The following is a 25,376-nucleotide window of genomic DNA, read 5'->3' as shown; positions in this document are numbered from 1 at the left end:
ACATTTTAGTGAACAAAGCACTCCCAAGTGGATGATCTCGTTAAAGGCTGACAGCAGCCCTCTGCTGTAGGTGCCAAGAACTCAGCCTTACAGATGTGAAAACTGAGGCTCTGTAAAGCTGGCGACTTGTGTGGGGCAAGTCCTGGACTTGAACCCAGATTTCCAAACTCCAAACCATGTGATATAATTTTATTAGCATTATTTATGTAGTATATCAAAAACTCAAAACATATACCTAGTACTGTATAGTACAGTATACAGTATACATCGTATAGCATATATGTACTATACTATATATAGTACGGATACGAACTATATAATACTATGATACTTCTACTACTTTCTATAGTACTGTTAACTAGTACTCACTACCTTTCTGGAGCCGTTTTCTGTCTGTGAAAACAAGGCAATACTTGGTGCACTCTTTGTAGTCTGATTTAACAAATGCCGTTAGTTTTGCTACTAAACTGTGGCTTTGCTTTCCTGGGTCCCTGGCGCCCAAAATGTGGAAAGCCCTGCTGCTCTACTGTCCTAACCTGCGGTGAAATGATAAGAGGTTTGCCTGGGGAGAATCAACAGGAAGGCACAGAGGCAGTGGGACTGTAGCCATGTTTTTATTATGCTTAGCCTTATGTTTGTTGTTTCTTAATCCAATCCATTAGCTCATGGCTAAAACTCTGATGGACTACGTCACCTCATTCACTTAAGTAGTATATTTCATAGCCAATGTATTTTAAAGTTTTCATTTTTAAGCAATCTCTATACACAATGTGGGGCTTGAACTCACAACCCCAAGATCCAAGAGTCACATATTCCACCAACTGAGCCAGCTAAGCGCCCCTACAACCAATGTATTTTAGAGTGGGGTAACTGAGAGGTTACCTATGTCATCAGGCCAACTTTAAATACTCCAAGTGAAAACTTTGCAGCCTTTCCTTTATGGGGTAGGACTTTGGGGCCATAACTGCTCCTGTTAGTTAGTCTTATTCATGGGTGTCCCCTCAGCCAACTACTAGTGAAGGTAGAGAGGCCTTTTCTTACAGCCAGGGTCCTTACTAGCCTGTTCAGCTTTCTTGAGAACATCACTCCTGTCTCTCGGCATATGATCCGCCTCGGACCAGCAACCTCCAGTAGGTGTGCTTCTCAGCAGCTATCCCCATTTTACAAATGAGGGTAAATGATGAGGTCACGATTCCAAGTGACTTCTGATAACAAAAGCCCATGCTTATCCTACGCCCTACACAGCTCCCTACTTTCTACTTTAAATACCCTGATTTTATTCAGCTCAGCCACGGAAATCCAAGCAGCACTAGTCATATCTCATGGAGGGAAGGACTTTTGTGGAAGGCGCATCCTGGGGCTGAAGCTAGGAGTGGGGTTCACTCGGAGAAGGCTAGAGGAAGGAGCCCTGGACCGGAAGTGGGGACCCTGCGTCTGGTCGTGGCTCTCCTCTACCAGATGCTCTGGGGCCAGGCCTGACCCAAGATCTAGGAGAGGGCCCATGAACCCTGCAATAAATCCATCTTTACTAGCTGATTAAAAGAAAGAAAAAAAAAAAAAAAACACTGCAAGAGATAAACTCTGTACAATTCCTCATCGGTTTTGCTCTCACCTAGCAGAGCCATCTTTTAGCCCTCAAAAGAAAGGGAGAGAGTATATGAAGCAACAGACCAACAAGAGACCGGGGTTCCTCTTGCATCCCCTGCCCCATCCCCAGAAGCCACTCCCAAGAAGTCGGGCCCAGAGGGCAGGATGCCAGCCGGCACTCTGCCTGAGCCCCAACGCCTGCCCCGCTTCTCTCCAGGAGCCAGGATTGATTCTAGTCGTACAGACCGGCTAGGACTATTATGCAGCCCATTCCCCACTGGGACCTCCCTCCTCAGATGTGGCAACGGTGAAAGGGCCTTAGCTTGCTGCAGGTGCAGACCACAGTCAATGTACTTTACACAAATGTTCTCATAGACAAGCTCTCTGCAGAGGGGAAACAGGAAGGCTTATAGGATCTTTTGTTAGCGAGCCAACAGCGCTTGGATTTTATGTCATAGGGTAAAAGGCATTATTTGGAGATGCTTGGGAAACAGGTCAGCACACTAATTTAAGGATTTCCCCATATCCCACTGCAACACTAGCTGTGTGATTTTGGCCATGTTGGTCAATTACCTCCCAAGCCACTGCTTCATATCCCAGTGGGGACTTAGGTCAGTCCATCCACCGTATTCCTGGAGAAACTGCATCGGGAAGACGGCCTTCCCCTCTCTCCCTGGGGCAGTGTGGCCAGGGCCTGGTTCAATTACAAAGGGTCTCAAGAATTAGGCAGGGAGCCATGGTGGGTTCTCGAGTCATAGCAAAAGCTGTATTTGTGAAACACTGGTCTTGAAGAGGCACATAAATGAACTGAAGCGGAGAAAAACGGGCAAATAGGAGACACTGGAAAAAGAGAACAATCCTTCAGGCTAAAAATACATGTGGATGTGTTATTTCAGTCTATTTGGCCTCATTTTTCCACAGGCCTGCCTGACATGCTGCCTGGGGGCACACTTACAGACTCGCAGTAGTGACGGCAAGAATCTCTTTAAGCGCTTATGCTTTTCCCTTCGTGGAATTTCAGTCAGACAGCCTGGCTGCCCTACATTATACCATCAAACTTTCTTTACTTTTCAGGCCTGGAAATTTTATTTGCATTGTTGTAATATACACACACACTTGCTACCCTTCCATATAAAAATTATATATGCTCATTTTTAAAAAGTTAAAATATAAAAAATATACAAAATAGAGTTACTTCAAACTTTCCTCTTCAAGGGGAGGCACAAATGTCAACCTTGTGAAAGGTCAGGACTTGTGACCCAGGCCCAGGGTCAAGGGTGTTGGGTTCTTAGGACACTTTCGGAATTTGCTCTGAAGAAAAACCCTCGGCACACACAGGCCTTCTTTTTTATTCACCGTCTCACGAAACACATATTCATTCACCACTTCTTCGTAACCTGTGTCCATAAAGAGCTGAGCCAGGAATTCTGTAAAGAAGCAGATCAACAATGCTCATGGTCTTTTGTTTGTTTACTTATTTTTGAGAGAGAGACAGAGAGAGCGTGCAAACATAAGCAGGGGAAGAGCAGAGGGAGACACAGAATCTGAAGCAGGCTCCAGGCTCCAAGCTGTCAGCACAGAGCCCGATACGGGGCTCAAACTCACAAACCCTGAGATCATGACCTGAGCTGAAGTTGGAGGCTTAACTGAGCCGCCCAGGTGCCCTTGTGACGCTCATGGTCTTGATACTACGTTTGCTCTGAGGTGGTAAAGGGGGCGGGGGGGGGGGCAGGGAGGAGGGCTATGGTATTTTTTTAATATAACAAAAACTCCAGTGCTAAAATTTAAAGAAGGTTTTGTTTTAGAAAGTAACACACTCCTACTTCTCATCTCACACCCAAATAGAAACCCCCAACTAAATAATTTCATCAGAAAAGTTTAAGGACAACCTGGAGTATGGCCACCTTGCCCTATTATTATGAATCCCCAAATACCAATGTCTGAGTAAAAAGAAACAATATTCAATGTGGCTATATTCATATAAAGTCTTCACGTGTTCAGTTTGTTTGCACCAAGCACCTCACCTATCCTAACACGAAGGAGGAAATTCTGTAACCAGAGTGGCGGGGAAAATCCCTTTGTAGTGATATACCCTAAGGAAACTTTAACCCAAATAATACATCACTACATGTTCACTGAAACCAACAGAATGGCCATGTAGTGAAAGTGAAGACCCTTAGAGCCCTGCTTCTGAGGACACGCTCTGACGTACTCTGCAGACATCACTACATCTTCTCAATTATTTACAATTGAGATTTCAGTAAACAGGAGCATGAATATTTTTAACTTTCCCCTGACATTTTCTGGCTTTGCAGTTTTAATGGTAATCACTCATTTCTGATTTCCTTCTACATCCAAAAGAATACTTTAAGAAATACAAACGGTTGTAAAAATAGAGTTTAAGAAGGTAATTATTTTGTGGTCCAAATGATTAAGTAGGCTTAAAACGAATAGTTCAAAATATCTAGTATAAGACTGAAATAATGTTCGGGGGTTGGATGCTTTTCTTATCAAAATGACTTTTTAGGGGCCCCTGGGTGGCTCAGTCAGTTGGGTGGCCAATTTCAGCTCAGGTCACAATCTCGTGGTTTGTGAATTCGAGCCCCGCATCAGGCTCTGTGCTGACAGTGCAGAGCCTGGAGCCTGCTTCAGATTCTGTGTCTCCCTTTCTCTCTCTGCCCCTCCCCTGTGTGTGCTCTGTCTCTCAAAAATGAATAAATATTAAGGAGGAATTTTTAAAAAATGACTTTTTAAAGACCCCTATAGTAAATTTGCATACTTAAAACCTTTATACAAAAAGGTTTCTTGCCTTTATAACCTGGGAAGGTAATCTCCAGGTATTATATTTGTCTTTTTTTTTTTTTGAGTTTATTTATTTGTTTTTAGTAACCTCCACACCCAGTGTGGGGCTTGAACTCATGACCCCCAAGATTAAGTCACATATGCTCTTCTGACTGAGCCAGCCTGGTGCCCCATCCTACCTGTTTTCTTTGTGACTGGACGAAGTGAGGATCCGCATTTGCCCTCCCCCTTTTCCAGCACATTTCCTGGTAGGGCAGCCACGTGGCATGTCAGAGCCTGTCCACTAACCTGGGCTCACTAACTAGACACTGTCACCAGAGGAGGCTTGTGAGCTCACCACGGCCAGGGCCGCGTCCCTGTTGTCCCAGGTGCTACGTGGTGCGCGTCGGAGACTGTTCCAGCCGGGACCTTGCGCTACGTGCAGCCGCCCCCGCCTCCGGCCAGCACCCCAGTGATAATGCAAGCAAGTAAACAATTAAAGACAAATTCCATTAATCTTACCATCAGTAAAAAAATACGATCTGGTTCCATCTTGTCTAGCATAAAAGTTTTCTCCAAGTTTGCTGCCAGCTTTAAACCTAAGCATGGCATGATCATATAGCCCATAGTCACGAAACAAGACACTTTTGCCTGGTTTTAATACCTATGAAACAAAAGCAGGCGGCACGTAACTCTGGGGAACCCAGGCAAATAAAACTTATTCAAATAAAATAAAATCTGATTGATTCAGGGATTAAGATATCTTACATTTGTGATAATTATGAAAGGAACCAGACTGAACCATCCATAGTTTGAAGGGAAAACAGCCCCCTAATCAAAGGTATAGCAAGACCTGCGGGGCCCCATGCATTAGAGGGATACTTCTTGAGCACCTACAAGGTCCAATGTCATATCAATTAAAATGTTAATGACGTTAAATCAAAGTCTTATCTTAAGGCATGTTCTCCTGCCATTTTATCAGCCATCTCCTAGTATATGATCCTGAAGTCAAAGTGACCCTTTAAAAAAATATGTCCTTTTAGTTTCTTACTGATTCTAGCTGGCTTTCCTCATTTTAAGTCTCCGCTTGGGTTTCACTGTGCTACAATTATGCATAGCTTGCCCACCATGCTAATAACAGAGAGCACTCGGCAGTTTATCAGACAGGAGGGAGGGAGAAAGGAGAGATTATCATCCTCGTGCAAGATGAGAAAATGGACAATACATAAGTGATTTATGCACGATTCACACCTCGGCCACTAAGTGGGGGGTAGTCAAGACTCACATTTGGGTCAAAAGGCATATTGTAGAATCAGAGACACCTGTTAGCCCTGGAGGGGGATTGGGGGAAGTGTCATTCCAATTTCATTCACACTACTGACAAGAAAAGCAAGGCTAAGGGGAGAAGGGGTAACTGTGTATTCGTCCTACATGTGCCTTATAACAGGTCCCCAGGCCAGTGCAGCAGTGTAGGGAAGGGGATCATGGTCAGGCCCGGCTGGGAGTCCGTCACTAAAGTCTTTCAGAGACAGGTGTCACAGAATAGGTGTCTCGAAAATTGGGAGTAGGCACGGGCAGGGTGTGGGTATTATAACTACCTCCATCTTATAAAGCAAACAGCATATGCTTTTCAAAATGAAGAGAAAGTGGTATGTACTGTGACATTTCCTCTTTATGTGAGAATTCTTTCAAAATGCATGAACGCTACTAAATAAGAGCAGACTTAAAAGGCATTAATTTTATTAAACCCTATTCTGTATTTTTTTTAAAGTAGGCTTCATGCCCAGCACAGAGCCCAACGCAAGGACTGAACTCACAGCCCTGAGATCAAGACCTGAGCGGAGATCAGGGTGCCTGGGTGGCTCAGTCAGTTAAGTGTTCGACTCCAGCTTGGGTCGTAATTTCACGGTTCGTGGGTTTGAGCCCCATGTCAGGCTATGTGCCGACAGTTTGGAGCCTGGACCCTCCTTGAGATTCTGTGTCTTCCTCTCTCTCTGCCCCTCTGCCCCCACCACCGCCTCAAAAATAAATAAAACATTAAAAAAAAAAAAAAAGAAAAAAGGACCTGAGCTGAGATCAAGAGTTGGGCACTTAACCAACTGAGCCACCCCAGGCACCCCAATTAAACCTTATTCTGATTCATCACAATAATAAGATGATTTTTAAGACGTGACATATTAGACTTTTGATGCTTGATGTATTTCCTCTTGAATAGGGGTATGAAAGACTGTCCCTAATACTTCCAAGTGAGCTGCAGTTTCCTCATTTAGTAAATTCTAATCAATGAGGGATGCATTCTAAATATCATCGGTAAAGAGCCTCTTGGGTAAAAACATCCTATCTTAGTCTAGAATGCCAAGTTTTAAAAAAATGTGAATTGTGAAGAGAAAATTCTGAAAAATTTAGTTTATAGGAAAAAGGCTTATTCTTAATTGCAGAAGAAGGAAGGCTCCATGGGACAGTGGGAAGAACACTCAGGAATTTGGAAGTCTTGCTTCATATCCCAGTTCTTCCATAACTAACTGAATAACCTTGAGCAAGTAATTTCATCCCTGTGTTTTCTTGTCTATAAAATAATAAGTTCAATACTAATGCCTCCTTTGATCATGGCTAACAGGCATTTTTCACCATTACGTTCTTTCATTCTCTAAACAACTCCAAGAAGTAGGTTAGGGGTGGGGAGGGAGGGGAACGGGAGGTCTATTATAGCCACTTTTACGGCAAGCAAGGCTCAGAGTCAAAGTGACTTGTCTGAGATTTCAAGGCAAGTTGGTGGCACTGGCAGACAAATATCCAGGTCTTCTGATGACAAATTTTGTCTATTTTTACTTCATTCTATTCCAAAAATGAGGGAATTCAACCTTAAGGTTGTCTTTCAGTTGAAACCTAGTTTTAAAAATTCTCAGTGTTAACATTCTACAGTAATTACATCTATCTTACCACAGCTTATTACTGTGGTTGTTCATGAAGGCCTCAGAGCTGCCCACCTTTGGGTCTTGTTGTCAGAGGCTGAGAGATTGCTTCTCCCTCTGTAATTTTCAGATGAAGCACATGGTTTCAAATTAATGACTCACGCACTACGTATGATGGCAGAGAGATCGCAATCTGCTACTGTTGCGAACTCATTCCACATCAGCTGAAAAAAGAATTCTATTGGGGGTAAAAATAGAAAGGACTGCTGAAATGGAATTTGTTACCAAAGAAAGGTTACAACAGGGGCCAGGTGTGGACTGAGACAGCTCAACTGGATAATAATAAAAAAATTTCATTACTGTTAAAATATAAATAATATACTGTATGTTTCCACTAAAATTTTTCTAAATAGTTTACCCTGAGAGAGAGAGAGACAGCGCGAGTGGGGGAGGCAGAAAATTCCATTAATTTTATTAAATCCTATTCTGCGCTGGTAGCGTGGAGCCTGACGCGGGGCTCAAAGTCACGAAACGGCGAGATCGTGACCTGAGCTGAAACCAAGAGCTAGACGCTGAACCGACTGAGCCACCCAGGCGCCCCTGTATGTTTCTATTTAAGTCAAGAATAGGCATACCTTCAACAATACTTGGCTTTGTCAGACTTCTTTAATTTGGTTAACCTAGCGGTATCTCATTGGGGTTTTATTTTACATTTCCTGGGTTACTGAGATAATCTTTTCATATGTGTGTTCTCTTCAATAAAACGACTACTCACATCTGCCCATTTTTCTATTAATTTGCTTGTACTTCTTTCACAGGAATTTCTCACGTATTCTGGGTACTAATCTTTGAACAGTTTATAGACTTTAACTCACTTTTCCAAAGTTGTTGGGTTTTTTTTCTTTGTATTATATTGTCTTTTGAAGAGCAGAAATTCCTACTTTTGTTATAATCATCTTTATGCTTAGAATGCTTTGAGTCATCTTTTGAAAAAACTCTACACTGTGAGGTCATAGAGATTTTTTCCTGTATTTTCTTCTGAAGGGCTTAAATTTTTGTCTTTTTCACTTAAGTCTTTAATTCACCCGAGAATGATTTTTGTATAGGATGTGAAGGAGAAGTACAATCATTCTTTCCTACATGGACACCCAGTGGTCCCAGCATCACTTACTGAACAGTCCCTATTTTTCTAGTGATCTTCATTGTCACTTCTACCATATATCAAATTCCTATGTATGCGTGGATCTGTGTTTAAGCTATCACATTCAAGTTGTCCCCCTGCTAACATCATTCTATCTTAATTACTGTAGCAGTAAGAAGTCTTTTCATCTGGTAGGGTACAGATTTCCCCCGTTTTGTTTTTCTTCAGAAGTGTTTTGATCTTTGTTCTTTCATGTAAACTTAGAACCACCTTGTCAATTTGCTCAAAAAACAAACAAAAAAACCCTACCCAAAACCTCCAATCAATCAAACAACAACAAAAAATAAAATGTATAGGGGGCACGTGGGTGGCTTAGTCAATTAAGCCTCCGACTCTTGGTTTCAGCTCAGGTCATGATCTCATGGTGTGTGGGTTTGAGCCCTACATCAGGCTCTGTGCTGACAGTGCGGAGCCCGCTTGAGATTCTCTCTCTCCCTTTTTCAAAATAAATAAATACACACAAAAATTTTTTTTTAAAAATTAAGAAAATAAAATGTATAATATTAAATAGAAAAGTAAGATTGCACAATGCATGTTACTCTTCGTTAGGTGTGAATAGCTCTGTGACATTAAGCAGAGTACGTTCATCTTATACTTTTATAGTCTTAATATATTCTAATTAGACAATTACATTATTTGCAAATGAGTTTTGTCTTTCATCCCTATTTTTCCCCCATCTTTTATTTTCTTTCTTGTCTTTTTGAGCTGATTAGGACCACCAGGATAATGCTGAAAAGCAAAACTGATAGTAGGCACTCTCGCCCCATCGAGTTCCAGATGCTCTTTATTCTGTCCCCAACTCCTACTTCTCTCCAATCCCTGAAACCTTTCATCAGTGAAATCACTAGTATCCACCTCTTCTCAATGTTCCTTTCACATCCTGGTGCTAACAGACTGTTCCTGAGGACACTGTTTTCCCTGCAACCTCTCAAGTCATGGCTGTTTTCTCTCCTCACCTTTGTACCACTGGGCTTAGAGATGAGGCTGGCGCCCTCCATGCTTCTCATTGCTACTTTCTCATGTATTCTCTTTCCTCCCTAAAATCCCTAGCTCTGAATCTCTTGTCATCAGATTATATCATCTGCTATCCCTTAATATTACTGTCATCTATCAGTGCCAGGGTCATTTCCCTGTTTCAGGATGAATGTTTCTGATTTATTCTCCTCTCCTTAATACTACTCCATTCTTAGTTCAGAGTAATTTCAATATATGTGGATTATCCCTCCAAATATGCTGGCCTCTTAATGACTTGAACTTTTCCAAGGTCTTACCCTTCTAAACCACTCACTCCCATGGTAACGTCCTGAAGTCTTGTCAACACTAAAAAGCATAACCCCTCCGGTCTCTCAGTGTCATACAAGTCACCTTGGTCATTCCCCCCTGCCCCATCTTTTCAGCTCTCTCTACTTCCCCATCTTTCATCATCCTTTGTCCTCACCTGGACCTTCAAATCAGGTGATCCTACCATCTTTTCCCTGATGCCCTCTCTTCCCTCTTTACTCAGCTTCAGTTCCATGCCCATTTGTGGGTATATTCTGGGTTCTCATCTGCTCGGATACCAGGGGCAGGGAAAGGGGAAGTAAGGAGAAAAAACCTTACAAAACCTCATGAGCAGAGAGCTGAAACCACCATGGCAATATCTGAATTTCTTAAAATGTTGTTTTAAGTGAGAATTACTCCCTAAAAGGTTTCCAGTGTCTTGAAATTTGTTTCGCTACTTAAAAAACATTTAAAACGTCTACTTTTTCAACTTGCTGAATGTTCTTCTCTCCCTTTTATAAAGGAGACTGACTGAGGCCTCTGACTCACTGAACAGGTGAGGCTTAACAGGCTTTCCACATTGTGTGCCCTTGCCATTTAGTGGCCCCCAGGTGACCTGCATGCGTACCACTGGTCACTTGTGTTGGTTCCCAAACTTGCTTACACCAGCTGTACTTAGATTTAGAATTATATATGAATATATAAACAATGCAATGCAAGTAAAGAGCATTTTTATTTTCTCTGAAAAGTACACTGAAACTTTTGGAAAGACTTGATAGAGAAGCACTGAACTGCTGTTAGACATGGGAGAATCAAAGGTAAGTCTAGGTTAAAAATATAAAAAAATTTGCCCTTGCGTTAAGTTTCCAATCATTGTTAAGTCTTTGCTCCACTTTTAAAGAAGCCAGAACTCTACTATGCTACTATGTATGTGGTTCATAAGATGGTAAGAAAAATGGTAAATAGCCCCATACTCAAAAGAAAGGGCTGTGGCTCTACATCAAAAGAGTGATAAAAGAGTATTAACATATTTTAAGTCATAATAAAATGACTTAATTGATCTTTAATCAACATTGTTGCCACAGATAAGAGAGCTTCTACCGTAGTTTACAAGCAGCCTCATTCATGATCTCACCTGCATCTCACAATAACCCTAACAGACACCCCCATTTTACAGCCAAGGACACTGAAGCCCACAGAAGGAAGATGACGTGATTTGTCTTGAGTCACATGAGTTAAGAGTGATGCTTTACTTCCTGAGTGCTACAGCAGCCTCCTGATGGCCAGAGAAGTTTGGGTTCTCCTCATTCTGGCAACAATGATGATAGTGACAACAATGGCTGATTTTTGAAGAGCACTTACCACCTTCTAGGCATTGTGCTAAGCACTTTATACATATTGCGTGTATTTCATCTCAGTATCTCAGTATTACATAGGTAATGAAACTGAGGCTCAGGGAGGTAAAGAAACTTGCCTAAGCAGGGAAGCCAGGTATCGTCTCTAGGCACTCTGATGCCGGACTACATTCTTGACCCCGAACCATATCTTCTTCTCCTTTTCCAGCAGGGACTATCTGCATGTTATTCCATGCACAGAGCCCAGATAACTACAAAATCATCCTCACTCCAAAGCTGGCCAAACTGAAGAGCAGTGATGGCTACCAGACAAACCAGAATTCAAACTGAATGTTTTACGTAGGAGAACCCCTTCGATACACTGACTGCATGGCCTACACCTAGTGAGAATGAGGGGGCTTTGTGAACTAGACATGAGCCTCAGAGGGGAGGTAAGCAAAAAGATCAGGACGTCCAACCTCCAGGCTCCAAATTACTAACCTGGTAAATGTTTTGTAAGACAAGGTGCATCTTATCAGGGTGAACAGCAGAGAGGACAAATATCAACATGACAACATCCACGGACTCTGGGGGCACATGTTCCAGAAGGTCATCTTTGGTTAGATCACACTGGAACACCTTGCATCTTTCTGTGTCATATAAAGGATTTTGCTAGAGAAGGGGGAAAAAGAAAAGAATTTTAATGCGACACCCATGTGGACACACAGAGAAAAATACAGCATCAAAAGGAGATCCGATGGAAAATGGATCTATTTCCACTTGTGCACTGCTACACAAAAATCACAGATCACTTTGTTACTGGGTAAAACTGACTAATGTGCCATTTGCACGCTAATGCATGTAGCATTTGCTGTTACTAGGAGGGGCAAGATTTCATTTTAACAAATCATCTTTAACTGAGGATAGAACACTGAGGAGATATCACATGTTCAAAGCTGCGCATTCTAGAAGCGTAGATTTCTAGAGGGATAAGTCAAAACTGACCCGTGCTTCCTTAATCCTCCTTTGAAATCACCCATTACAAGCCTAAATCCTCTGAGAAGTCCTTCCCAATCCACTCATGGAGATGCTCCCACATTTCTGCATATTTTCCCTTGAGACAGCAAGCCAAATAAACCAAATTTCTTCTTCTTCCCCGCCCCACCCCCACTTTTTTTTTTTTTTAAACAAGTGTGTTCCTGTACATTTTGAATGGGGGGTTTAAGAGCATTATCAAAAAAAATACATATAATACTCTTATAAATATAAGAGTATCATGAAGTCTAAGATCTTATAAGAGCATTATAAAAAAATAGCAAACCTTTCTTTAAGAAAAAAATTTTTTAATGTTTTTTTTTGAGACAGACAGAGAGAATGTGAGTGGGTTAGGGGCAGAGAGAGGGAGACACAGAATCCGAAGCAGCTCCAGGCTCTGAGCTGTCAGCACAGACCTGACGTGGGGCTCGAACTCACAAGCTGTGAGATCATGACCTGAGCCAAAGTTGGACGCTCAACTGACTGAGCCACCCAGGCGCCCCACAAACCTTTCTTTAATGTAAATAAGGACTCGAATAAATACAAAGTTCTTGGATGGGAAGATTCAATATTGAAAAGACGTCAATTCTACCTATAAATCTGCTTCTAAATCCAATGCAATCTCAATAGAATCCCAATAGATTTCTCGAAACTTGACACAAAGGCAAATTTGATTCACCTGGAAGCAAAAATCTTTAGGAATAGCCAAGCCAATTTTTAAACTGAAGAACAATGAAGGAGGAGGTACACCACTGGACTTCAAAACCTACTACAAAATGCAGTACTGAAACAATGAAGTTTGAGAATGGGGACAAATAGACTACGAAGACAGATCAGAGTCCCCAAAACAGACCCACGTATATAGGGGAATTTAGTATCGCATATGACAAAAGACAAGTGACAAAGATGACATATCAAAAAAGGTAGACAATAAAAGTGACAATTATCAGGGAAGAAAAATGAATTTTCTCATTCAACGTATTGTGTTAGAACAACTAGCTATACACTTGTGTTAAAGGACAATTGGTTACCCAGGTGACTTAAAGGTTCTGGTTTCAGTTCAAAGACGTACAGTAGTATAAAAATGCAGCTCCCATCCTTACAATAAGAAAAAAGATGGACAGACAGCCAAGTAATGGCTTTTTTTGTGAACCCATCAAAGAATAGAGCCAACGAACCAGCAGCCATCCCCCAACCTGGAGACAGATAAGTGCCTTCAGGGAGAGACAGGACCGAAGCATTTGCTTACCTGAGGCAGAAACCCCCAAACTGGAAAGATAAAACTAGAAATTTGACAAACTGCTGTAGACTGAGTGCGGATGTTATAGCGTGAAGCCTCTGGGCCTCTGGGGGTGGAACTAACAGGAACACTCCCATCTTTTTATAGGTGTTTCTTCCAAGAACATCACGGGGCTCTCACAGAGAAGATGGTGCTCCATCTAGTACTGAACTTTCTCATCTCCTTTAAGGAAGAAAAGATTCAAACTACAGGGGAAAGGTCTCCTGAAGCCTGCAGCCTTAGGGTACTAGCGAAATACCACTGCCAAGAGGGGAGGAAACTGCTCTGCCCAGACCCATTCTTAATTTTTTTTTTTTAAGTTTATTTTTTTAGTAATCTCCACACCCAATGTAGGGCTTGAACTCACAACCCTAACATCAAGAGTTGCATGCTCTTCGGACTGAGCCAGCGCCCCCCAGACCTAGTCTTTTTTTTTTTTTTTTTTTGGTGGAGGTGCTGGGGATTGATAGACCTAGTCTTGATCTGAAGGGAGAATGGCCTCAAGACCATCGAAGAGGACACCAGGTAGATACTGAGGGACGAAAGGGAGAGGAAAGCTCTAGTCCTAGAGCGCAGACACACTTGTGAAGGCCACACCTGAGACACAGGCCCACTCTACAGTTCAAAAACTGAGAATCAGAACATTAGATGACAATCCCTTCTCCCACACCTTACCAAGTCTCCAGTGGTAATAACAACAGTGGATTGCAGCTGGGAAAGTTGTAAGAGAGAGGATCTTTATGAGGAACAGTATGAAGAGCAGACCCAAAGCCAAAAGGGGTGACATAAACCAAGTCACCAGAGGACTCTGAAGTCTCTGGTGGCCATAGCAACGATAAACCTCACAGGTAACTATAACAATAACAGATTTCAAACACAGCTAAACTCCTGTCTAGATTATTACAAATCCTTATGACCTCAGTATCCATAGCCCTACATAACATACCTGACTTTCAGTGAAAAAAAAAGTACAAGGCATACCAAATGGCAAGAAAAAATAGTCTGAAGAGACAAAGCAATCATCAGAACCAGACTCAAATATGACACAGATATAGGAACTAGAAGTTTGGGCATTTAAAATAACTGTAATCTGGGGCGCCTGGGTGGCGCAGTCGGTTAAGCGTCCGACTTCAGCCAGGTCACGATCTTGCGGTCCGTGAGTTCGAGCCCCGCATCAGGCTCTGGGCTGATGGCTCAGAGCCTGGAGCCTGTTTCCGATTCTGTGTCTCCCTCTCTCTCTGCCCCTCCCCCATTCATGCTCTGTCTCTCTCTGTCCCAAAAATAAATAAAAAACATTGAAAAAAAATTAAAAAAAAAAAATAGTTGAGCAAAGAAAAAAGTCTATAAAGTAAATGTACAAAATTCTGGCAATCATTCAATTTAGGTAGAAGCATATGGGTATCATTTTGGTAGTTCTTTCTACTTTTCTGAATAAAGCTGTGTTTCTTTTCTTTTCTTTTTTTTTAATTTTAGAGACAGAGCATGAGCAGAGGAGAGGTGCAGAGCCCCAATGCAGGGCTCAATCCCACAACCCTGGGATCATGACCTGAGCTGAAATCAAGAGTCAGATGCTCGACTGACTGAGCCATGCAGGTACCCCAAAGCTATGTTTCTGTATGTATGATACAGGTATTTAAACAGGAAAAACACATTCATGGTGGTCATAGCTGGTTAGCTTCAAAGAGAGAACTGGAATTAATAAGCAAATGGGCAGAGAGGGCAGGTCAAAGAAATCTAAGAAAACAGTAACATAACAGAAACATGGACAAGGCACCAACCTTGACATACTCAACTGCTCTTGGAGAAAAGTCACAGGCATAGGCAAAGATATTCAGATCTTCTTCTAAAAGCGGGAATAAACAGTTCCCAACACCACAGCCAGCTTCAAGCACAGTCAATTTTTGATCTTCAAACTGGGGAAAGAGATGCAAAGTCGTTTGCATCATCGAGAAACAAACCAACCTACAACATGTCTCCAAACAGGAGAAGCAAGGTTTCTGCCCCCATGGGGCAGACAGTAAACAAGTGAACTGAGAACCTAAAGCTAATACTGATACCTTGCTTGTCGTCCAACACTGGGCAGCTTAGTATAAAGAAAACACAGCAGGGGCACCTGAGTGGCTCGGTCGATTAAGCATCCCTCCCTCCCTTTCTTTTTTAATGTTTTATTTTTTTGAGAGAGAGGGCGAGCAGGAGCCAGGAAGGCGCAGAGAGAGAGGGGAACAGAAGATGCAAAGTGGGCTCTGCAAAGACTGCAGAGAGCCTGATGTGGGGCTGGAACCCACGAACTCTTGATCATGACCTGAGCTGACGTCGAGTGCTCAACCAACTGAGCCACCCAGGCACCCCACAGCATCCGACTCTTGATTTCTTTTCTTTTTTTTTAATATATGAAATTTATTGTCAAATTGGTTTCCACACAACACCCAGTGCTCATCCCAAAAGATGCCCTCTTCAATACCCATCACCCACCCTCCCCTCCCTCCCACCCCCCATCAACCCTCAGTTTGTTCTCACTTTTTAAGAGTCTCTTATGCTTTGGCTCTCTCCCTCTCTAACCTCTTTTTTTTTTTTCCCCCTCCCCCATGGACTTCTGTTAAGTTTCTCAGGATCTACATAAGAATGAACACATATGGTATCTGTCTTTCTCTGTATGGCTTATTTCACTTAGCATCACACTCTCCAGTTCCATCCACGTTGCTACAAAAGGCCATATTTCATTCTTTCTCATTGCCACATAGTACTCCATTGTGTATATAAACCACACCGACTCTTGATTTCAAGAGTCTCATAGTGGTGAGATCAAGCCCAAAGATGGGCTCCATGCTGAGCATGGTGTCTCCTTGGGATTCTCTCTCTCTCTCTCTCTCTCTCTCTCTCTCTCTCAAATAAATAAACATTAAAAAAAAAAGAAGAAAACACAGGATAATAGCTAAAATAACAGGCTCTGGGACTAAACTGCTTGCACTCAAATCTGGACTTCTTCCCTCACCATGTTCTATCATTAGACAACTCTCTTAAAAGAGCTTTGTGCCCCGTTTTACCTGCAAGTAGGGATAACAATGATGCCTACTTCACACTGTTTTTGTAGGGCTTAAATTACACAACATGTAGAGTTCTAGAAAAGGGCCGTGGTAAAGTGTTTATCGTCTTTATTATGAATCTGAATCTGTCACTGAAGTCACCCAGTATGAATTCAATATTTATGACTTTCAGACTGGCTTTAAGAAACAGAAAATGCCCTCGAAAGCTCTCTTTCCTACATACAACCCAGGACCTACTAAATCCACTGGAGACCCATAGGAAGGCAATAAACACTCCTCTTCACATTTGAAATGAAAAACTCAAACAAGGTTCAATATTAGTTTACCTCTCTACATGATCTGAGTTCCTCAAACTCTCTGGTGGTCCAGTGTCTATCTTTGAAGAAGTTAGTGCTATTTCTTTTGTAAAAAAGGTCCCAGTTCTTCTGAGCCTCTTTTTCCAGTTTTTGCTGTTTAAAATCAGACATTAAAGCCTGGTCTCTTTTCAATTTCTCCTCTTCTTCAGCGCTGAGAATTCTTGCCTGCAGCCCTTTCCTTTGCAAAGAAGCCATCCCATAAGTCGATGGTAATATATTTAACACTGCTGAAGATTCCCCAACCCTGAGTAACCTGAGTAATCCAAGCTGATACTGCGGACATAGGAAGGATTTTTCCAAATGTGGTTCTTCACGTTGGGCTCAAGCCTCGGGCAGCACTGGGTGCTTTGCAGGAAAAAGGAGATTCCGGTTAGTGGTTCTAGGACAGTTTTTAAGACGCTGGTTAGTCGCTTTAGAACGGTTCTTTCACCAAACAGTTCAACTCACCACATACTAGATGCTGACTCAACACAAAAACCCTGCCCACTCTACAAGAGGTCGGTCAGAAAGAAGCCCAAGACACAATCCCTACCTTCAGAGGGCTTACATTCCGTGGCCAGGGCTCTCACGCACCAAACTCTAGTTCAAACCAGAACAAGTTAACTTTATTAGAATAATAAATCGGTTTAGGGACGCCTGGGTGGCTCGGTCCGTTAGGCGTCCCACTTCAGCTCAGGTCATGATCTTAAAGTTTGTGAGTTCCAGCCCTGGGTCGGGCTCGGTGCTGACAGCCCAGAGCCTGGAGCCTGCTTGGGATTCTGTGTCTCCCTCTCGCTCTCTCCCTCTGTCCCTCCCCAACTCGTGCTCTGTCTCTACCTCTCTTTAAAATAAATAAACATTAAAAAAATATAATAATACTAAATCGGTTTGGTTTAGTAAAAGGACACTCCCAAGAAGTGACTGAGAAATCTTAGGGAGGAAACATCAATTTTTAATGCCCGTGAAAGGGTGACTTAAAACAACCACACCAGCTTCCCGAAATGGCGACGGGCGGTCAAGTGGGGTGATCATTTCCCAAGGATCCGAGACCCAGTTTCGGGGGGGGGGGGGGGCGGAATTTGTAGTCAAGCCCGGCGGCCTGAGATTCTGATCACACACCTAAGAGGCCGTCTCATGAATCAGAGGGTAGCGCCGTTTTCCAGGGGCTGAGGCTCTCGCTCCTCCATTAACGCGTGAAGGGTAAGAGGCCAGTGACGCGCGGGGTAGGGTCCGTAGGGCTCCGGACGCTCGGGAGAAACTAGGGCGCCCGGGCCGCCCGGGCCTGCGGAGAGCCGGCCACACTGGCTGTCAGACCCGTGTTCATCTAGTTCGCCGCGCTTGGGCTCACCGTCATCACTTCTTACATTCACCTGGACGGGTAGGGACGGACGCACTCAGCCCTCAGCCCGGACCCGCCCTCGGAAGCCGGATCAGGGAGCTTCGGTCCGGGGACAAACCCCCCTCGAGGACCTCTCCCGGCGGAACCCTTTGGCTATGGCACTGCCGCCGCCACTGCCCCCGCCACTTCCGTCACGAACGCAGAAGTCCCTCCCCGACGCCGGAAGCTCCGCGGCCCTGCTTCCGCGCAGTCCTCCTCCACCCCGCCGCAGAGGCGAGGACCTGCTTCCGGCCCCGGGTGGGCGCCGGCTCGGCTCGCCGTGCGCCCCCGAGCGCTGTCCCGGGAGCTTCGTTTCCCCGGACGCCGGCGCCGGAAGCTCGGACCGCGGCCGCGCCAGGAGAGCGCCGGTCCGGGCGCTAGGCTCGTGGGGGGCCATGAACGGAACCGCGAACCCGTTGCTGGACCGCGAGGAACACTGCCTGCGGCTCGGGGAGAGCTTCGAGAAGCGACCGCGGGCCTCTTTCCACACCATTCGCTGTAAGCCAGCCCTCCCCTCTGTTCCCTTCCGCCGCCTCTTGCCAACCCGACTCCTTCTTCTCTTCCCTCGTTCCTCCAAAGCCCAGGGAACCTCCTGCCTACGTCAGCTCCCTTCTCTCTTCGCCCAGATCCTCCTGGACCTCGATTCCACCCCCCTCCTCTCCTCCCCCCTTTTCCAGCTCACTCCCCAGACGCAACGCTTCGCCACTCCCAACTACCCATCTGCCTTGTGGTCCCAACTACTTCTTCCGAAGGTTATTGACTCCTTTGTTTTTCATCCGCCCACCCAGCCCTGCTTTATTCGAAACTTACCCCTCTTTATTACCAAAAGACTGTGACCCCACATCAGACTCCACTTCTCCCTGTAATCCGTCCCACTTTCTGATGACCCCAGCGGGGTCCTCCACGTTTAAAGGACTCTTCCCGTTTGCCGATGAGCCTTATCGACTCACTCCTATTACATTCTCCTCTTCCCTGTGTTCCTTAGCCTTCGTTCCTCGTTCGTCTTTGTTCTGGTTATCCTGAGCCTGCGCTTCATCCCCTTGGTAGCCAAAGAATCCGCATCCTTTGTGCGCTCCATCCGTCTTCCTCCTCCAGCTTTCTGTACCTCGTTTGACTCTGCTGTCTTTTGAGGTGATCTATACTACCCCGACTTTAACTCAGTACCAAGTCCCATGTGAGTGAAGAATAAAATTGGAACGCGTGAGCCTTGATAAAGCTTGATGTATGCTTGGAAGCGGGGGAGAGGAGGCATCAAGAATGTCCAAATAGTCGTTATGCTGGACCTTCCTTTTCTACATGATTATAGACTCTGTGGAGGGAGAGCATGTCCACTCTATGTCCTGGGTAAAGTTTTGGCTCTTAGGGATGGGCTGGCTGAGCATCCTTCTGTGTGATTCACAAGCTTCTGGTATCCGTCAGCCCTAATGCTGGTTAAGACTTGTTTTTGTCTAAGGAGCTAATAAATGTGACTCAACACATTGGAAGAGGGCGTGTTAGATAATGAAGTTCCATATTTCTGCGGTCACTTGCCAGACCATTATTGTGTCTCCTACTGACAGCAGATCAGCTCTTTCAGAGGGAGGATATTGGGAATGTGATAAGAGCATCGTTTGCGGAGCAGTTTACTAAATCGATGTTTTGGTAGAGGGAAGAGCAATGTGGAATTTAAGTGAGACACTTCATGTATGCACGTGGCCTGCAGTGTGAGGCCAGTTTATGTCAGAATGGAGTAAGATGGCTGTTCGTGGTGCACGTTAGCAGCAGTTGAGAGAGATGGGCAGGATTAACCTTTGGAGATAGAGTTCAACCATCTGTTCTGTACTTTTATAAGAACTTGAGTGTAGGAAATCCTAATGTTGACAGTTTCTATGCAAAATGAAATCAGCTTATATGATACTGGGGCTTTCCTGTTTCATATAGGGTGTTACAGTCACAGAATCTTTTTAATATGCTCTGTTGCTTTTGATCTTGTACACAACAATCCTAACAAAACCCCTCTGGCTAAGAAGGCATTAATTTTCATGTGTCACTTGGGAGAAGGGAATATCTTTGCTTAATAGAATGGTATATGAATTCTAGCTTTTTTTTTCCCTCAAAATAATCCAGCAGGGATGGGAGGCAAAGTATGTAGGAGGTATAGAGAAAACAAGATTGTCCCTGAGTTCGTAATTCTTCTTGAACCTGGGTGACAGTACACAGGGGCTCATTGTACTATTCTCTGCTTTTTTTCCACAATGAAATAGGTTTTTTAAATTCTACATTGTATTTTTCCATTTATCTGACTCACAAAAAAATTTTAATTCTTAAACAAGAATGACCAGGAGGCTTAGTATAAGTAACCGGCTGGATAAATATTCTTTTGCTTTTCCCTTTAGATGACTTTAAGCCAGCATCCATAGACACTTCCTGTGAAGGAGAGCTTCAGGTTGGCAAAGGAGATGAAGTCACAATTACCCTGCCACATATCCCTGTAAGTTTATGCACCGTGGAATCACAGTGAATCCTCATATTCTATTTATTGCAATTTGAATTTTCCTACTATTTAAAAATTTTTAGATTTCTAAAATTCCAACATAAGGAAAAAGGGAATTGGGGGGATGGGGTAGGGTGGAATTCATGTTTCCCAAGTGCTTGAGTAAAAAGGATTCTTTGCCATTTTTCCCACGCTCCGCTTTCCCCCATCTGCTACCAAGTAGACAAGGTTCCTGTCTGGATACTTAGCCCCTCTAGCCGCTCTTTCAGATTGGCCTAGCTTTTCCCCCACACAGCTCCAAAGAGCAAAGCCCTCGACGCCATGTTGGCTTATAGCAACAACAGTTTAGGCGTGTGGCACAGCCAAACCAGGAGTTAAGACAGGCAGGAGCAGAATTGACACCTTTCATACATCAGGCAAAGGGCGGACTGCAGACTGAAAGTTGCAACCAAGCACCAGAGGATCAGAGCATTCAGCTAATTTAGGGATGAGGAACCCAATTAAAGGTTAAATTGAGAACCCCTACGGAGAGAGACTTTTTTTTTTTGAAGCTTTGTCCAAAGTAGCACTATAATCACACAGCCTGAAGGATCAGACAAAATGCTCATAATGAACAGGTGTCATTGGATGTCACAGCCCTGTCCTGGAACATAGTAAGGTCTTGGTAACCAGTAATAGGATGAAAAGGCTCTGGACAAGAAGCTTCAGGCTGAGTAGAAATTACTTGTCTGCCAGTTCCAGCTGCTATTTCATTGCATGTTGCCTTTAGCAGATTACATCATCTCCCTTTGGATCTTCGTTTGCCAAATGTAAAATGAAGGGGTTAGATAAATGGTCTCTAGGGTCCCTTCCAACTCTAAGTTTTTAGCCTATGAATAAGGAGTCAAGGAGCCAACCAATTTTTTTTTATTCCATACAATCAAATCCTATATATGTCAAATATTAATTGAGCGCCTACTATGTGTTGGCCCGTTACTAAGCACTGAGAATACAATCTCGAACAAAACAAGCACTTTTCTTGCCCTTGGGGAGCTTATGATCTGGAATTAAATAAATATAAAAAGCACTGCCATTTATTTTAGAAAATCAGGAAGGTTTCTCTAAGGAAGTGACCTTTGAGCAGATTTGAAGGTTGAGTAATTGAAAGAGAGGAAGAGGCAGGATGTTGCAGGCAGAAGCCTTGTTAAAGCCCTGCAAGAAAGAGCATGAGGATCTGAGAGAGGCCAGCCACCTTCTACTCTGGATCCTGCAGAGCCTAGGGCTAGGGGTACAGGGTGAGGCAGAAGGGCCAGGTATCTGGTTTAGAGATTTTATTCTTGGGTCTCAGAGCAACAGGTTAGCAGTTAAAGGGCTTAGGCAGGTGAGTGGCATGATGTACTTACTCTGAGCCAAGCAGAATAATGAGCTGCCCTTAGAGAATACTCTGTTGGTTACTTGGCATGAGGGGAAGCCCTGGACTCTGAAATTACAAGGAAATACAGAAATCACGTATTAGTTTTACTTCTTGCAATGAAAAGTTCTACTCAGTATAATACCAAGTAATGGTTAATCTGTTTTTACTAGTTCATACCTCACCATTATTTGTAACATGTTTTGAATCTTTAGAAAAATGTACGGTAATTTTGAAAATTTATATTACCTTTCTTGATTACTGAGAAGTAGTTGCACAGTTATAGATTCTTGCTGTATATTATATCCCTTTTCTTTTTGCCTAGGAAGCCAGAGGAGTTAAAATAGAAATCAGTTCATTCAATTCTGTTTGAGTAGCTCTGATACTCATGAAGCCACTTGTAAATTCGTTTTTAATGTTTCATAACTGGTGTGTCTGGTTTGATCTTCTACTTTTGTGGCATATAGGGATCCACACCACCAATGACTGTGTTCAAGGGGAACAAACGGCCTTATCAGAAAGACTGTGTGCTTATTATTAATCATGACACTGGTGAATATGTGCTGGAAAAACTCAGTAGCAGCATTCAGGTCAAGAAAACAAGGTACGTGAATGACCAGATACAGATTGATACAGGGTTTCTAGATCTTTGCATTATCTCTTCAGTTATTTTAGAGGGATATGAGCATCTGAGTATTCAGTGTCCTGTCGATAATATCAACAACTCTACCTGTGTCTTCTCAATAAGTCAGTAAAATACCACTTCCTCAAATGCAATAAAAAGAAATAAAAGCTTTTAAGACCTGAAACGTGGAAGCCACAGGGGAAAGGGACATATTTTATAATTAAATCTATTTTATTAATTTCATGATTGTTCAAATAGTACCACCTAAGAGGATAAGATTTAAACTTGTAGACTTGTAATTAGATTAAAAACATTAATTTTTCGCAAGATGCATTTGAGGTATTTATAACACTAAAATAAAGTTTTGCCTATTTTTTAAATTTTTTTTAATTAAAAAAATTTTTTTTTGAATGTTTATTTTTGTGAGAGAGAGAGAGAGACAGAGAAAGACAGAGCACGAGCAGGGAAGGGGCAGAGAGAGAGAGGGAGACACAGAATCCCAAGCAGGCTCCAGGCTCTGAGCTGTTAGCACAGAGCCCAATGCGGGGCTTGAGCCCACAAACTGAGATCATGATCTGAGCCAAAGTCGGACGCCTAACCGACTGAGCCACCCAGGCGCCCCAAGTTCTGCCTATTTTTGTAAATAGTGAGTTCTCTTTAATCTTTAATTCAACAGGCTTTACATTTGTAATACAAAGCCAATTAAATTTTAAAGTCAGAATTCATTCTATGAATAGAAGCAACCCACTGGTTCTGTTTTTTACATTGTGATACAGCAGTTATTGTGATACAGTCCTAAATTCTTTTTTTTTTAATTTTTTTTTTTAACGTTTATTTATTTTTGAGACAGAGAGAGACAGAGCATGAACGGGGGAGGGTCAGAGAGAGGGAGACACAGAATCCGAAACAGGCTCCAGGCTCCGAGCTGTCAGCACAGAGCCTGATGCGGGGCTCGAACTCACGGACTGCGAGATCATGACCTGAGCCGAAGTCGGCCGCTCAACCAGCTGAGCCACCCAGGCGCCCCAATACAGCCCTAAATTCTTAAAGAGAGTGTTATAGCCTGATATTTTTCTGTTTATGCTTCTTCATTTACTCATTCCAGAAAAAAAGTAGCTACCATTTATTGAGGGGTTACTGAATACTATGCTAAATGCTTTCATGCATTATCCTACCTAACTTTACAAATAACATTTAGAAAGGTACTATCATTATCTGTAAAAACAAACAAACAAAAAAACCACACACACACACACACACGAAGAGACTGCGGATTCATGAGCCTGTGAACCGGAGTCCAGCATCAGAACAGAGCCCTTAGCCTGGGCATGCACGTCCAAGCCCCCTGCTCCTCTCCTGCCTGGGATAGATTTGTATTAATTACCTCCCCGAACCAGGTACCACTGTTAATTCCCCAACAGATGATGTTTGTGGGCATTTCTCTCACTACTCGCTGTCATCTATGGACTAGCAGCATTTGATCACTTGGATGCTTTTTAAAGTGCAGAATTTCAGGACCTGCTAAGTTGGAATCTGCATTTTAATGAGATCCTCAGGCGATCTGTGTGCCCACCAAAGTTCAAAAGCCGAAAGTGGGCTCATCCGTTTACAAAAGAAATTGTTAGTGAATAGAATTTTCTCCCGTTGGGGTGGGATGCTTTGCTTGTCCGCCTGCAAGAGCTGGCGCGTGACAAGATGAACAGGCAGTAAACAGATCGTGGGAAAACTTGCAAACTAGCCAGCATTTCAAGAGCTGGTTTTATGTAGTAACTCATATACTTGTGACTATAACTTTATACCGTATACAAGTCAAGTAGTCCTATTGTGTGCTGGTAAAATGGGTTCTCACGATCACGTTGTGTCCTGCATATCGGTTTTATTTGCTTGTTATAAAATGTGAGCTTCTTGAGGGCTGTTTTATTCATCTTTGTATCTCTGGTGCGTAGTGCAGTACCGGAATGCAGTAGGCAGTTGTTGAGTGAGTAGTTCATGGGATAAAGTGACAAACATCAGTATTTTGAAGTAGTGTGTAGAGAAGCACGATTGTGCAGAGACCTCTAGGTACTTGATTACCTGAACAGATTTGAGGAGCACTGTTTTTGGCCCTGCAATTTAATGTCTGTTTTTCATTTTAGAGCTGAGGGGAGCAGTAAAATCCAAGCCCGAATGGAACAGCAGCCCACTCGTCCCCCACAGCCATCTCAGCCACCACCACCTCCACCACCTCTGCCATTCAGAGCTCCGACAAAGCCTCCAGTTGGACCCAAAACTTCTCCTTTGAAAGATAACCCTTCACCTGAACCTCAGCTGGATGACATCAAAAGAGGTAGGGAGCATTTTCTGGAACTGATAGCCACTGGGAGTTGGGTGTTGAGGCTTTTGTGGCGATCACAAGGCTATCATGTTGACATCACATGGGCACTGGTGGCATGGGCATTCTCTGCCATTGAAAAAATAATCTGCAGAGTTCACCATTCCAGAGGTGACAGAGGTGGGACTGTTACCACTTCTCTCGTTTGACAAGGGAGGTCCAGGCAAGTGACTTGAGTTGTGGCTGTCTTTGCAGCTTTCTGTTCAGAGGCCCAGGATTTATTTTTTTTTTATTTATTTTTTTTTTTTCAACGTTTATTTATTTTTGGGACAGAGAGAGACACAGAGCATGAACGGGGGAGGGGCAGAGAGAGAGGGAGACACAGAATCGGAAACAGGCTCCAGGCTCTGAGCCATCAGCCCAGAGCCCGA

At 43.4% G+C, this 25,376-nt stretch overlaps 3 protein-coding genes across 10 annotated transcripts in view; 1 reads left to right on the top strand and 2 right to left on the bottom strand.

Annotated features, from left to right (window-relative positions):
• Positions 1-2,327: 2,327 nt before the first annotated feature.
• Positions 2,328-18,269, bottom strand: METTL6 (methyltransferase 6, tRNA N3-cytidine). 5 transcript variants are annotated; one of them, XM_086674269.1, is made up of 6 exons: positions 18,133-18,269; positions 16,760-17,134; positions 15,168-15,302; positions 11,577-11,747; positions 4,891-5,032; positions 2,328-3,014 (listed from the first exon to the last, which is right to left on the bottom strand). In XM_086674269.1, exons 2-6 carry the CDS (start codon positions 16,982-16,984, stop codon positions 2,833-2,835), a joined length of 855 nt encoding a protein of 284 aa, XP_086530395.1. In that variant the 5' UTR covers positions 16,985-17,134; positions 18,133-18,269; the 3' UTR covers positions 2,328-2,832. The 5 variants fall into 5 exon arrangements, with proteins under 5 accessions (XP_086530395.1, XP_025768993.1, XP_086530397.1 ...); XM_025913208.2 differs by having other exon boundaries at positions 18,117-18,255; XM_086674271.1 differs by having other exon boundaries at positions 15,183-15,302; positions 18,117-18,255.
• Positions 18,263-25,376, top strand: part of EAF1 (ELL associated factor 1) — a 19,878-nt gene continuing 12,764 nt past the window's right edge. For both annotated transcript variants that reach the window (XM_086674268.1, XM_025913639.2), the window contains exons 1-4: positions 18,263-18,644; positions 20,522-20,616; positions 22,477-22,613; positions 24,770-24,960. In XM_086674268.1, the coding sequence (XP_086530394.1) occupies positions 18,263-18,644; positions 20,522-20,616; positions 22,477-22,613; positions 24,770-24,960 (805 nt within the window). The remainder of the gene's footprint in view (positions 18,645-20,521; positions 20,617-22,476; positions 22,614-24,769; positions 24,961-25,376) is intronic.
• COLQ (collagen like tail subunit of asymmetric acetylcholinesterase) overlaps positions 21,503-25,376 on the bottom strand; it is a 97,492-nt gene continuing 93,618 nt past the window's right edge. For all 3 annotated transcript variants that reach the window (XM_086674264.1, XM_086674267.1, XM_086674265.1), the window contains exon 17: positions 21,503-22,078. In XM_086674264.1, coding sequence (XP_086530390.1) covers positions 21,943-22,078 — 136 coding nt within the window. In that variant the 3' untranslated portion in view covers positions 21,503-21,942. The remainder of the gene's footprint in view (positions 22,079-25,376) is intronic.

Source organism: Puma concolor, chromosome C2 (assembly GCF_028749965.1).
Source record: "Puma concolor isolate L17-30 chromosome C2, mPumCon1.1.hap2, whole genome shotgun sequence".
Classification (NCBI taxonomy): Eukaryota; Metazoa; Chordata; class Mammalia; order Carnivora; family Felidae; genus Puma; species Puma concolor.
The sequence above is the reverse complement of the archived record's forward strand: the minus strand, read 5'-3'. Positions and strand labels throughout refer to the sequence as shown.

Excerpts from the sequence above, each read along its gene's own strand:
- METTL6 (XM_086674269.1), bottom strand. The coding sequence starts at position 16,984 with ATGGCTTCTTTGCAAAGGAAAGGGCTGCAGGCAAGAATTCTCAGCGCT. Across the intron at positions 11,748-15,167 it reads GAGCAGTTGAGTATGTCAAG|CAAAATCCTTTATATGACAC; the intron begins GTTGGTGCCTTG and ends CCCCTTCTCTAG. Across the intron at positions 3,015-4,890 it reads ATCGTATTTTTTTACTGATG|AATTCCTGGCTCAGCTCTTT; the intron begins GTAAGATTAATG and ends GCTTCTTTACAG.